Source organism: Stegodyphus dumicola, chromosome 3 (genome assembly GCF_044657685.1).
Source record: "Stegodyphus dumicola isolate Sdum_Otavi_A_Nest chromosome 3, ASM4465768v1".
Taxonomy (NCBI): domain Eukaryota; kingdom Metazoa; phylum Arthropoda; class Arachnida; order Araneae; family Eresidae; genus Stegodyphus; species Stegodyphus dumicola.
The window spans coordinates 143,375,111-143,387,943 of record NC_140770.1 but is presented as its reverse complement, the minus strand read 5'-3'; the positions used below and the strand labels follow the sequence as shown (position 1 = coordinate 143,387,943).

The window sequence follows — 12,833 nt, the reverse complement described above, 5'->3', positions numbered from 1 at the left end:
TTTAGGACTATCTGAAAAATCGGGTCAGAAAGCGTTTATCTTTAACTATTGGGTAATGAGCTAACAGCTCTGTAGGCGAAATCGCTCAAAAGTTTTCTAACAAAAACTTGCTTTGTCCATTCAGTGCAGAATAAATAATGCATAGGACGTCAAAGTAGACCCTACACCATGAAATGTGAATGTGGTTTCCTAAGACTAAGTATTAAGTTTCATTTCAAATCTTGTGTGTATTTCCTCAAATTTCAAAATATTTTTACGATTTTGTACATAAATAGATGATTTTAGTAAAATTATATGTGACAATGTTAATAATTATATGTGACAATGTTAATAATGTTATTTAGTAAAATTATATGTGACAATATATATGTGTAATGTAACATGAAAAATCTAGTGAAACGAGCTATGCTGGAAAAGTAAGAATAAATGGGCATGACTATTTAACATTCAGTAAAAGGGTATCTCGGTAATTTGGCGAGATATCGGCAAGCCGACAACGGTTTTGGCGATTAAGTTTTGTCTTCAAATTTTGCTAGAAATCGCCAAAAGTCTTCGAACTTGGCGACTTGTTGCAAGGAGACATAAATTGCTTCCAACTCACAGTCATAACTAGTGTGGTGTTAACATGGACAACAACAAAAAAAAAATATTACTTACAATTTCCTATATCTCCAGCAGCGTTTTATCATACTAAGCTTTATGCTTGAGTTGAATTTTCACGCTACGTTGGTCCTCATAGCTCAACTCTTTTGGTTCTGGATTTCACCATAATTTCGTGGTTCATTTCGAATCATGTAAACATTCAAAACTCTGCACTGTTTCATATGCTTCGCACAATGCGCCATGAGTTTTAATATAGTTGACATATATTGCTGAAGAATTCGCCGCACATCTCGAAGAGTGGATAGTGACGAATAGTATTTCACAACGCAATTAAATATATATAGAGTGTGCACAAAACTCTGTACTCGAACTTTATTTTATTACGTTGTTCTTACAAGATTCATCTATTTAAATTCGAAATACAGAAACATACAGTGGCTGGACAAAAATATGGAAACACCTTGTGAAATGCATGTTTGAAAAGAAAGATTGATTTTAATGAAATATGTAGATGGCGCTGGCGTTTTTGACTACTGACGCCACCTATACAACTTCGTAAATGTGCTAAACAGTTCAGTTGTTGTCGGAGTACTATTATGTGAGGTTGTTATTGCATTAGGTCAGAGTTAACAGATTTCGAACGTGGGCAAATTGTTGGAGCACGTATGGTAGGTGCTTCCGTAAGCAAGGTAGCCGAGGTGTTTAGTGTTTCAAGAGGTACTGTATCGAAGATTTATTACGCATATTTGAAAAGCGGAAAAACATCATCTGCTAAATCACAGCGCGGACGGAAGTGTGTCCTGAGTGATCGTGACAGACGATCATTGAGGGCAATTGTGACGAAAAATAAGAAGACCACAGCTGCAAAAGTTACCGCTGAAATGAATGTTGTGTTACCGAACCCTGTGAGTACCAAAACAATTAGAAGGGAGCTTCATAAACAGGGAATTGCTGGTCGTGCTGCAATTGAGAAGCCACTCATCAGTGATGCTAATGCCCGTAACAGGAAAAGGTGGTGTTTAAGTCATAAAGCCTGAACTATAGAGCAGTGGTAGCGAATAATATGGTCTGACGAGTCTTCTTTCACATTGTTTCCCACTTCTGGCCGAGTTTACGTCTGGAGAACGCCATCTCAAGCCTATAATACAGACTGCTTGTTGCCAAGAGTGAAACATGGCGGGGGTTCTGTTATGGTTTGGGCAGCCATATCGTGGTTCTCTGCTAGCCCCATGATAACTCTGTCAGGGCACATGACTGCCAACACTTATCTGAACATTTTGGTCGATCAAGTTCATCCCATGGTACAAACTTTGTTCCCTGATAGTGATGGTGTCTTCCAAGACGACAAAGCCCCTGTTCACACAGCTCACATTGTCCAGGACTGGTTTTCTGACCACGAGGATGAGTTGTCCCATCTCCCCTGGCCACCACAGTCACCAGACCTGAATATTAGTGAACCTTTGTGGTCTACATTGGAACGGAAAGTGCGTTCTCGTTATCCACCGCCAACATCGTTATCTGAACTTGCCACCGTTTTGCAGGAAGAATGGTATAATATTCCCTTAGCAAACATACAGGAACTGTATTTATCCATTCCGAGAAGACTGCAAGCTGTTTTGGATGGCAACGGGTTTCCTACACCATATTAAGCAAAGAAACATGTTTTTTTAAAGGTGTTTCCATATTTTTGTCCAACCCCTGTATATATTAACGTCATTTAAAACATTTTTGTATGTGGAAGTATATGCGTGTAACCAACGGTTGCAAAGATAAAAACCGAGCCAGGACTTTTGAGAAAATGGTATACATAATTAAAATTGATAACTTCTGATACTGTTATATAATATGGAATTCTGTTCAGAATTTATTTTCTCCGAAATAAGATTAATTACCTTGAAGAAAGTTTTCCCTAAGTATTCATGTCCAAGGCATAAGGAATGGAAATTCCCAGATAATTCCTAATCTGCTAATGTGGGAGTTAAAACAACATTCCTAATAACGATTATTGGAGATACTGGGACAACAAGATTTTGCGTAACTTTCATAAATTTGCAGGACTAATTTCGAAGATTTGAATATAAAACCATCTTCTGCTGCTGCAGGGATGAAAAGGCCGAAGGCCTGTGTTCGCCGATAGACGAGAAAATTCGAGAAAGTTCTATTAAGGAAAGAAACAAAGCTACGAGCACCATCTATTGATAAAAATAAAAAAAAAAAATGAAATAATTTCCTTAAAAGGTCAAAAAAAGGTAGATTAGTATTTCGACTAAGGCGCTGCGCTCATCGCCCAAGAAAAATATCGCTAAAATCATTCGTGTCAGAGAAGCTGTTATTGACTCGATCGGTTTAGCGATTAAGCTACGGTTCCCACGTTCACCAGGTATGTACTCGGCAGTGCAGCATCAGCCAAAATGCATCGTGTCTAGATCAAGGAACAATTGGTTCACAACTCCAATTTTAAATGTCGATTTCATAGTTGCTTTCATATTGGTCAATAGATGGCAATAGTAACTTTGTTTCCTTAATAGAAATTTCTCGCATTTTCTAGTCTATTGCGATCGAAGAACACAGGCTTCTCTTTTTTCATTTTCAAAGATGATTTTATATTCAAATCTTTGAAACTAGTTTTGAAAATTTATGAAAATACGGAGGTTCTTGTCGTCTTAGTATCTGGACGAACTGTTTTACAGTTATGGATTTTAAGAGCTTATCTGACATTTTGGTTTTCTTTGAGACAGGTTTGAGAAAGGCAGCAGTTTTGAAATACTTGGAACAGAAGAAGATGGCAGAAAGCAGCCCAGTTTAAAGGCCATCTCTTTAGAAACAATGAGATTTGAAGAATGAATACTCAGAAAATTTAATTTGGAATATACCTCCGATGCTGTTACGACACTAAAAACAGTGTCAAGTCACAATAACAATTAAGCTGCCGTATAATATTCTTTTTTCGTTTCATAAGTATAAAAATTTTAGTATGTTCTGGATTCTGTGTTTTAATTTCAGCAAAGTGTGCACTAAACTGTTCAGCCAGAAACTGAATTAAATTAAAGAAATAGTTACTTTTAAGTGAAGGTAGTTTCATTTGAGGTGTTTTCATTCATTTAAACCAGATTCTTTTTTTCAAATCCAGTTTTCTCTATAATTATTTATTTCATTGCCTTTATAATTATATCTAAGAATAGGTGCACAATCATATTTCAAAACACTTTGTATGCATGAAATCTGAAAACTTTTCGATTGCTGGCATCCAAAGTTTTGGACTTTCATGCCATGTTTATAGTCTTAACAAATATTTTTAACAAAAATTACGATAGTGGCTACAAATCTAATAACGCTGTTTTACTCAAGACAGCTATTGGAATGACCAGCTTCCTCAAATATAAAAATATTTTAAAAAATAAACATATAATGGTCTTAATGCCACGAGCTAATGTAATTGCATCGGCCTAGCTAGTCAATTATAATAATTGGCATGAAGAATTGCGTTTAGTGCTTTTAAATCGCTTAGTTTGTTAATCTATAACAAAGATAAAGTTTGAAAGAAGAATCAAATCTCTTTTGTTTTGCCGGACAGCAACACATTAGCAAATAGAAGATAAAAATATTTTATGTCAAGCAATGGAAGTGCATTTCATTTGAATAGCTGAATTGATTGATTAAATTTAAAAGGCAAATATTTTACACTTTCCCCGAGCGGTAATACAGTTGCTTTATGTATTGACGTTCGGGAATCGCCGAGTTTTCGAATATATTTGGAACACTCGGTGTTTCAAAATTACTTATATACACTTTACCGAGTGACAAATATTACTTTTAAATTCCTAAGCTGAGTAATCACAATTTCATTAAGATCGCACAAAACATAAAATAAATTACTGGTGGACAACTATTTGTATTTAAATTCTGCTGGCTTAATGTACGGCCATTTTCCCACAGTGAAAGGAACAAATTTATATACATTTAAGATAAAAATTATGTAAATAAAAATTATAAATTAAATTAGCAATAGCTCCTTAATTCTTCATTTTAATTTAGGTTAATTCTTCTCCTTTTCCAAGCCATCACCCAATAATAATTTAAAGCTTTATTAATTATCGTTAGGATTTCAATTAGTTCAATTAACCTATTACTCAAATTTTTGTTCTCTTTCCTGAACTCCTCAACTTCCCCTCGTATTTCCTCGCCAGGATGTAAATTTAAGTTAAGTGAAGTGAGTATTTAAACGGGTGAAGCTTGGAGTTTATTCAGAGCGTATTTTCGCTATCCAGCGCACGCTTCGTTTCTGACCTTGCTGTTACGCTGATGCACCTTTTGACCATTTGAATAATTATCACGCCTGTTAGGTTGTTGAGTCAGCCTGGTTTAGCCGTAACTTAAAGTGATGATCTAGCACTACTCCTTTTAGTCTTGAATTAATTTGTTTAACAACGCTTAAGCTCCACCGCAAGTTGTCGGTGTTATTGTTAAGCACGAAGTACGTGACTTTCTGTTAATAGTTGAAATTAATAAAGGATTATTTTCCCTCTTCTTCTGTGCTGGTATTATTTCAGGCCTGTGCGAGAATTCACTAGGTTCATTAGTAGGATCTAGATTAGTTTATGTGACCAAAGAGAGTTAGATCCTATTATCCAATCAAACGATATTGAAACCGAAACTAACCGCTTCTGAATTGAGATTTCGTTCTGTACACAATGCACTTCATTCCTACTTCTCCAACTAGCTAGATTGTGGCTGCGCTGCACGATTTGTGTGCCAAGATTTTTGGGCCGTAAAATGCTTTATTAAAGTAAAAGAAATATCATTTAAATCTGCTATGACTGTGTCTTATGCTATCTACACGGCTTCAAAGTTTATCCTTCACCGCGGATTTTCTATGTTTTCTTTAAATTCTATCGACACAATCAATGTTTCTAAATCACTATAATCTGTTATATCTGCATTTATGCTTAATGCTTCAACATCTCATATATTACGACATTTCCCAAATCCTGACATACATACATATAGTATGTAAGGATGTTTCATTATTTAATAATAAAAAATCATTATTATTTATCGAAGGATATTCGATAATTAATCATTATTAATTATCATTAATTATCGAAAATAATTAATATCAATTATTAATCATTATTAATTATCGAAAGGAAAAGTTCCTAATTTGCAGCCATTCCTGAAATTTTTGTTCAAGACACTGGAATTTAAATCGGTATTAATGAAGAGAAAAATTATAACAACCCTCTAACTACCAAATAAACCATTTCAAATTTCACACAAATGACGTAATATTTTCTGCAAACTTTCCACCAAAGAAGTACCTCCATGATATTGCCAAGAAAAAGCATAAAAATTTATAATTTTTCAAATAATTAATTTTAACACTCTCTAGCGATAAAAAAAAAGATGGGAAGATGAGGGTAAAGAAAAATATGCCCTCACCAAATTCGAGAAAGAAAATATGTGGCGGAAAAAGTCGTTTGAAACGAAATCGAAAACCATCAAGATCTCAAAATTTTACGTGTACAACGATTTGGAAACCCAACTTTCTTCGTGAATTTTACGGACAAAGAATATTTTTATGTTTGGAATTGTTACATGCGAAGATGATATAAGAAGCCAGTTTTTAAATTTACAGAAACGTTACATACCCACAATGCTGAGATTAATTTCATAAATTCCTGCATATTATTTTAAGTTCATTCAACTTTCAATATCTTTTATAGTTAAATTTATAATGAATAGTTAAAGAAATGAAGCTCGTTACTCTCTCTTTATAAGGTATATTCTCCTTCCTTTCCGCATGCCTTTTTGACGTAATCGGAAGTATACACGACGAGTATTCAAGAGGTGCAGTATTCGAGTTCCCGGCTAGGGAACTGCACATTTTAACGCCTCTCGCTTTAAAATAACCTAATGACTCTACAAGTAGCACCCGGTTTGAAAAAAGGCTGGACGATAATTTGCCACTATAAGGTATTTCTCCCACTTCCTAGCGTCCTTCGTGGTGTGCGAAGGCGTTTGCTATTTTTCATCTTTTCTGCTTCCAAAACAAAACAAAACAAAACAAAAAAAATTCTAATGACTCTACAGTGGCGCCCGAACTAAAAAAGGGTTGTGGATGATGATTCTCCACAGGATTTGGCGACTAGGTCCGCTAAAACCCTAATCGCCCTAAGGGGAGTATATAAGGTATTTCTCCCACTTTCCTAGCGTGCCTTCGTGGTGTAACGGTAGCACGCTGGGCCGGTATTCCGGAGGTCCGTGGTTCGATTCCCGGCGAAGGCGGTTGCTAATTTTTCATCTTTTCTGCTTCCAATTAACCTAATGACTCTACAAGTGGCGCCTGAACTAAAAGGGTTGTGGATGAGGATTCTCCGCACCCAGGATTTGGCGACTAGGTCCCCTAAAACCCTAGTCGCCCTTTAAAATGGGGAGTATATAAGGTATTTCTCCCACTTCCTAGCGTCCTTCGTGGTGTAGTGGTTTTGCAGCTGGGCCGGTATTCCAGAGGTCCGTGGTTCGATTCCCGGCGAAGGCGTTTGCTATTTTTCATCTTTTCTGCTTCCAAAATATCTAATCACTCTACACCACCACCAGAATTTGTCGATTGCGTACCCTCATCCGCAGTCGTCCGTTGAAAGGGGGAGCATATAAGGTATTTTCTCCCTCTTTTTCGCATGCCTTCACGGTGTAATTGGAAGAATAATCAACGCGTATTCGAGAGGTTCAGGGTTTGAGTCCCGGCGAGGGCACTTCACATTTTTCATGTCTCCTGCTCCAAAATAACTTAAAGACTCTACATCTTTATTGAAGATATGTTTTTTACCAGTTTAAATTTCCCCACCATTTTATTCTTATACCATATGGAAGAATAAACTCCTTCCCCTGTCATTCTTCTATATGCTATAGTGATTTTTTTCCCATCATTATTTATTTTTTTAGTAACATCAGTATTCTTAATAATGGCCACTTTAAGAAAACATGAATTTCAAGAGAACATCACAAATGCTGTAATCATTTCAAGAAAATTCAATACGCCTTTTTCTCAAACTTTGCTTAAATTAAAAAAAAAAAAAAAAAAAAAAATACTAACTTAACGACATCACATTCTTTTCAAAACTAACTCTCTCCCTCCATGGACTTTTTTTTTTTTTTTTTTCCAAACCAGTTCTGAGCACAATATTTCACTTTCACTTAAGTATTTCTTTCTTTTTATGCAAAATTTCGCTTATAAATTCTTGATAAGACAAGTTTGTGTAAGTTCATATCGCAGCTGCTAATAATACATAGAATTATAAAAAGTTGCGTGAGTAATTTTTTTATCCGAACAAGTCTGTAGCTAAGCATTCAAAGGAATTTAAAATGAAAATGCCCTTTTTTTCAAAAATATTGTGGAGCAAGGATGGAAAGCGTAATTTCCCAGTTATACAGAAGGACTATGCCAATAATGAATCATGGTTTATACATTCTAATTAACGTAAAATATAAAAACAAGTGAATTTTTGTAAACTCGTTCTTACGTATCAAGTAAGCACAGATTTTGGATGTCCTTTCATAGTATCTTTTTCATGTCAAGGACTTAAAGAAAACTCAGACATAAAAAATAACTGCCTTCTTCGCTAATGATAGAGGACATATTAATTACTTAGTACGTCATAGGTAATATTCAACCTAGTCGCTGAATTTTTCCTCATATTTTTGCTATGCCTGTGGCGCTGTGTTTGGTTTGATGCTAATAACCAAATCCGGATAAGATGTAGTAGTATAAAGTAGAGCTCTGAGTATCCGAAGTAACTAGGACCATAAACCTATCCGGATAATTAAAAAATCCAGATAACTGTATTGTGATTTTTTTTTTTTCTCTTTTGTATATATTACACTTTCCGGCGTATAACGCTCACTGGTGTATAAAGTCAAAACCCTAGATTGAAATCATGTATATAAAGGGTGCTGATAAAGCTCATACATGTTTTAATTTTTTAGGTATATTCGTCGTATAACACGCTCCCTTTACTTTACGAAGAACTCTAGATCTTTTGAAGTCATCCACTCGAAGATTTTTCCCAGGCTTTTGAACGGTGGTATACTGACTTCATAAAGCGATAAGGGGAACAATATGCGTGTCGGGAAAATGTTTAAGGCATAAATAATTCTTCAAAGCGTGTGATGCAGATGTGCTCAAGAATGTTATTCTAGCGTTTCGAAAAAATTCGTGACTTTGACGTGAGAATGCCCTTCCGACCGGAATGAATACGCAGAATTAGCAGTTAGATGTTTTCTCTTTTTGTATTCATTTGAAATCCTGATTTTGAAATAAACGCGATGCCAAGGAAAGAACAGGAGGCCATATACGTCATACCAGTCTAGAAAAAGTATCTGAATGGATAATAAAAGCGTGGAAGGAAATTAAACCCGGTATAATGCAAAAGCCATTAAAATGCAGTATACCTAACAATTTCATTGATCGTAAAAGGGTTATTTATTAATAAATCAGAGTAATAGTAACGATGAAGTTGAAACAAAATTGGATGATGTGGCTGAAGATATAGCGGAAGAAGATTATGAAGATATTTTCATATTATCGCATAAGGAAATTTTTTAAGTTCATAAGAAATGTCATTTCTTTTAAACAAATAAAATTTAGGTATATACAGAAGTATAATTTTTGTATGCTCATCTTTTCCTTATTTTTAAATTTGTCGTTTTCTTATCCGACGTATAACAAGCACCCGTAAATTTTGATCTTACATTTTGTATTAAAAGTGAGTTTCATACACCGGAATAAACGGCAGTTTCTTTCTGTTTTGCTTATAGTTTCTTTTGTGGTTGTGTGTGTAGTTTTCTTTTGAATATAGTTTTTCTCTTTAGTATATAGTTTAAACGCATTTATGTAGTAATATAGCAAAGGGAATTTTAATTTATTTTATTTTAACTAAATATGATAAATTTGATATATATTGTCTTTCCTGCAATTTAGATTTCACTAACCACCTAAACAATAGTTATTAAAAAAAGGAAAAAGTAATTTTATTTTTTTCAGCTAATGCATTTTCATTGGGTTCCATTTAGTATAAATAATTTCAAAAAAATATTTAATAATTTTGTAAATTAACTAAAAGCTTGTTTAAATTACGGTAATTTAATCAATCGTTCTAAGCCACCGATTCTAGATTTTAGGTAGAACAAAACTACAATCTCTTTAATATGGCAAGTAACACTTTTAATTATGTATTTCAAAAGGACTGGAATGAAATATTTTATTTTTCAGGGCATAAAACAGTGTTTAACAGTTAAACATGGTCTCTGAAATCAGTTTATCTTTTTTACTTCAGACTGTCTCTGAAATTCATATTATATTTAGAATATTACTCTCGTTTTTAGTATACATCAGCAGTATTCATATTAGTTAAAACATAAATTATTTCTTTCAATTTTTTTTCTTACTTTTATTGAAGAATTTCATAGCAGAGTAGGTCACTGGTGCAGCAATTATCATATACAGAGGGGCGCATAAAATATCATACCATTCAGTCCCTCCATAAAATTTTTAATACTGCATATTGAATGTTAAAAACGCGTATAGTTCATGGAATATCGAACTGATATCAGGAGAAACCAGCATGGAACTCTAATCTGCTGCGAAATGGCAGTTTGGAAGATGGCAAACATTCCATATCCCATCGAACATTATTCATTTATATGCACTCTGCACACAAAAAAGAGGGGTTCTATATCACCTGCAATGTTGGGCTGATTGACGAAATTTAACTTGCGATTTTCATGTCTCGAAAGTTCGACTTAGGATAGGTATTAGATTTATATATAGCATTGTTTTAACATAGGTATTTTGACACAACAACGGACTTTTTCTGAAATAACATGCCGATTTTTTTCCATATTTCGATTTTAGGACTCAAATTATGCCAAACTGCCAAGTTTTGTAAAAATCGCACGGGTCGTTTTTTAAGAATTAGCTCTCAAAATTTTAGCTCCTCAATGTTAATCGAATTTGATATACATTTATTAATATTTCTTTTTTTGTTAAATTTACTTGATTTCTTTTTCCAGAACTCGAAATTTAGGCTTAATCCAAATATAATTCTCATATTTCTTATTATTTATTTTAAAAATTTGTATTTAAAAATATTTTTTATAAATTTTTAGAAAACATTTTTGTATTATAATCTATAACATCTTTTAACATCATCTTAAAGTAGATATATTTCTAAGTATATTTGCAAAAAATTAGAGTTTTTTATTCAAAATTTCCTAAGATATGCGTAAATTTATATTTTGGCACGTTTTGAAATTTGGTGTATTTAATATCAGCGATAATTACGAAAATGTGGTTTACGCACTTTGTTGAAACTATTAGAAAGAATGAACATTTGCCTCTCATGCATCAATGAAAAAAAAATTAAAGTAAGTAGGTTACTATAAATTAAGAATTCTGCCAAGTGAATTACTCTTGACTCAAATTGAACAAAATTCGCCAAGATAAATTTTTTAATTTCTCAATAAATTTCTCACCAAATTTACAAAATTTATTAGCTAGGCATAATTTGAGTCGTAGAATTGGAATATGAAAAAAAAAAAAAAAAAAAAAAAAAAAAAAAAAAATGTTACTTCAGAAAAAGTCCGTCAAAATTGTGTCAAAATATGTATGTTAGAATAATGCTATATATAAATCTAATGAATATCCTAGCTGGCGCTTTTGAGGCATGAAAAACGCCATTTTAATTTCGTCAATCGGACCAGTAGAAAGGGAGATATACAACTGTTCCCCCCTTTTTCCCAGTGTACATTAGATTTATATGTAGCATTATTCTAAAATAAGTATTTTGACACAAAAGCGGACTTTTTTCAGAAATGACATATCGATTTTTTCTTCCATATTTTGTTTCTACTGCTAGAATTATGAAGCTTAATGAGCAAAATAAAAATCGCACAAGTCCAATTTAAAAAAATTACTTCTCAAAATATTAGCTCCTCAGAGTTAATTGAATTTGGTATATATTTATTAATGACTCTTTTTTTTATTAAACTTCTTTCATGCTTTCTTTCACAATTCAAAATTGATGTTTAATCCAAATAAAAATCGCAGATATTTTCTGATTTATTAAAAAAATTTTTTAGTCATTTTTAAACATTTTTAATTATACCTATAAAATATTTTAGGCATGCCTGCAAAAAATAGATATTTCATTCAAAATTTCCCAAGATATACGTGAATTTATATATTGGTGTGTTTTGAAATTTGGTATATTTGCTATAAACAATAATAACGCCAAATGTGGTTTACGCAAGCAATGAACGGTGCACCTTTTTTCTCTCTCGTATACAATGAGAAAAGGGAAAGAAAAGTAGGTTACTATAAATTAAGAAATTCTCGAAGTGAATTATTCTTTGCGAAAATTGAAATAGATGCGCGAAGATAAATTTTTAAATTTGTTGGTAAGTTTCACACCAAATTCTACAAAATTTAATATTTAGACATTATTTGAGTTGTAGAATCGAAATATTTTTTAAAAAATTGATATGTCTTTTCAGATAAAGTCCGATTTTGTGTCAAAATATCTATGTTAGAACACTACATTATATAAATCTAATATATATCCTAAGCCGCGCTTTCAAGACACGAAAAATGCAAATTAAATTTCGTCAATCGACGCAGTAGAACAAGTTGGTTTTGGTTTATTTAATTACGGCAAAGCACACTAGGGCTATCTGCCTAAGGGGAGGGATGCCTTCGTGGAGGACTTTCTAATAGTAGAACAGGAGATATGCAACTCTCCCGTTCTTTTGTTGAACAGAGTGTACACATTTTAGCATCGCAACATTTTGTGTGAGTATTATAGACAGTTTTTTTAATTGCTGCTCATACTTACAATGTATAGTTTACTTGTAATTATTAGCAACTATTCTTTAATGTTATATATCACGGTTGTATATCTCAATCTTTGAGTATTTGATGTCTTGTGATGTTCTTCACTTTCCGATACTTTTATTTACTATGTTGCATCTCTGGTTATCGGCCTAATGGTTAGACTGGTCTTCTAGATTTTTTCTCTGATTTTGTAACCAAGCTGTTTGCTTACTTACAAGTAAACCGTCTCTCCTTTGATGCCGGTTTACCGAAAATCCATATATTTTCTGAAAGCTTATGTCACAAGTAGAAAAGCTGGGAAGTCTTAGGGACAAGGGTTTAGGAGCCATAGGACCCATAAAGT

At 33.3% G+C, this 12,833-nt stretch overlaps 1 protein-coding gene across 1 annotated transcript in view; it reads left to right on the top strand.

Moving 5' to 3' along the window:
* The window catches only part of LOC146998104 (uncharacterized), a 42,996-nt gene extending 39,333 nt beyond the window's left edge, over window positions 1–3,663 (top strand). Inside the window, exon 5 of the mRNA XM_085812365.1 lies at window positions 3,342–3,663. Within this exon, the coding sequence (XP_085668491.1) occupies window positions 3,342–3,409 (68 nt within the window). The 3' untranslated portion in view covers window positions 3,410–3,663. The remainder of the gene's footprint in view (window positions 1–3,341) is intronic.
* Window positions 3,664–12,833: the final 9,170 nt, after the last annotated feature.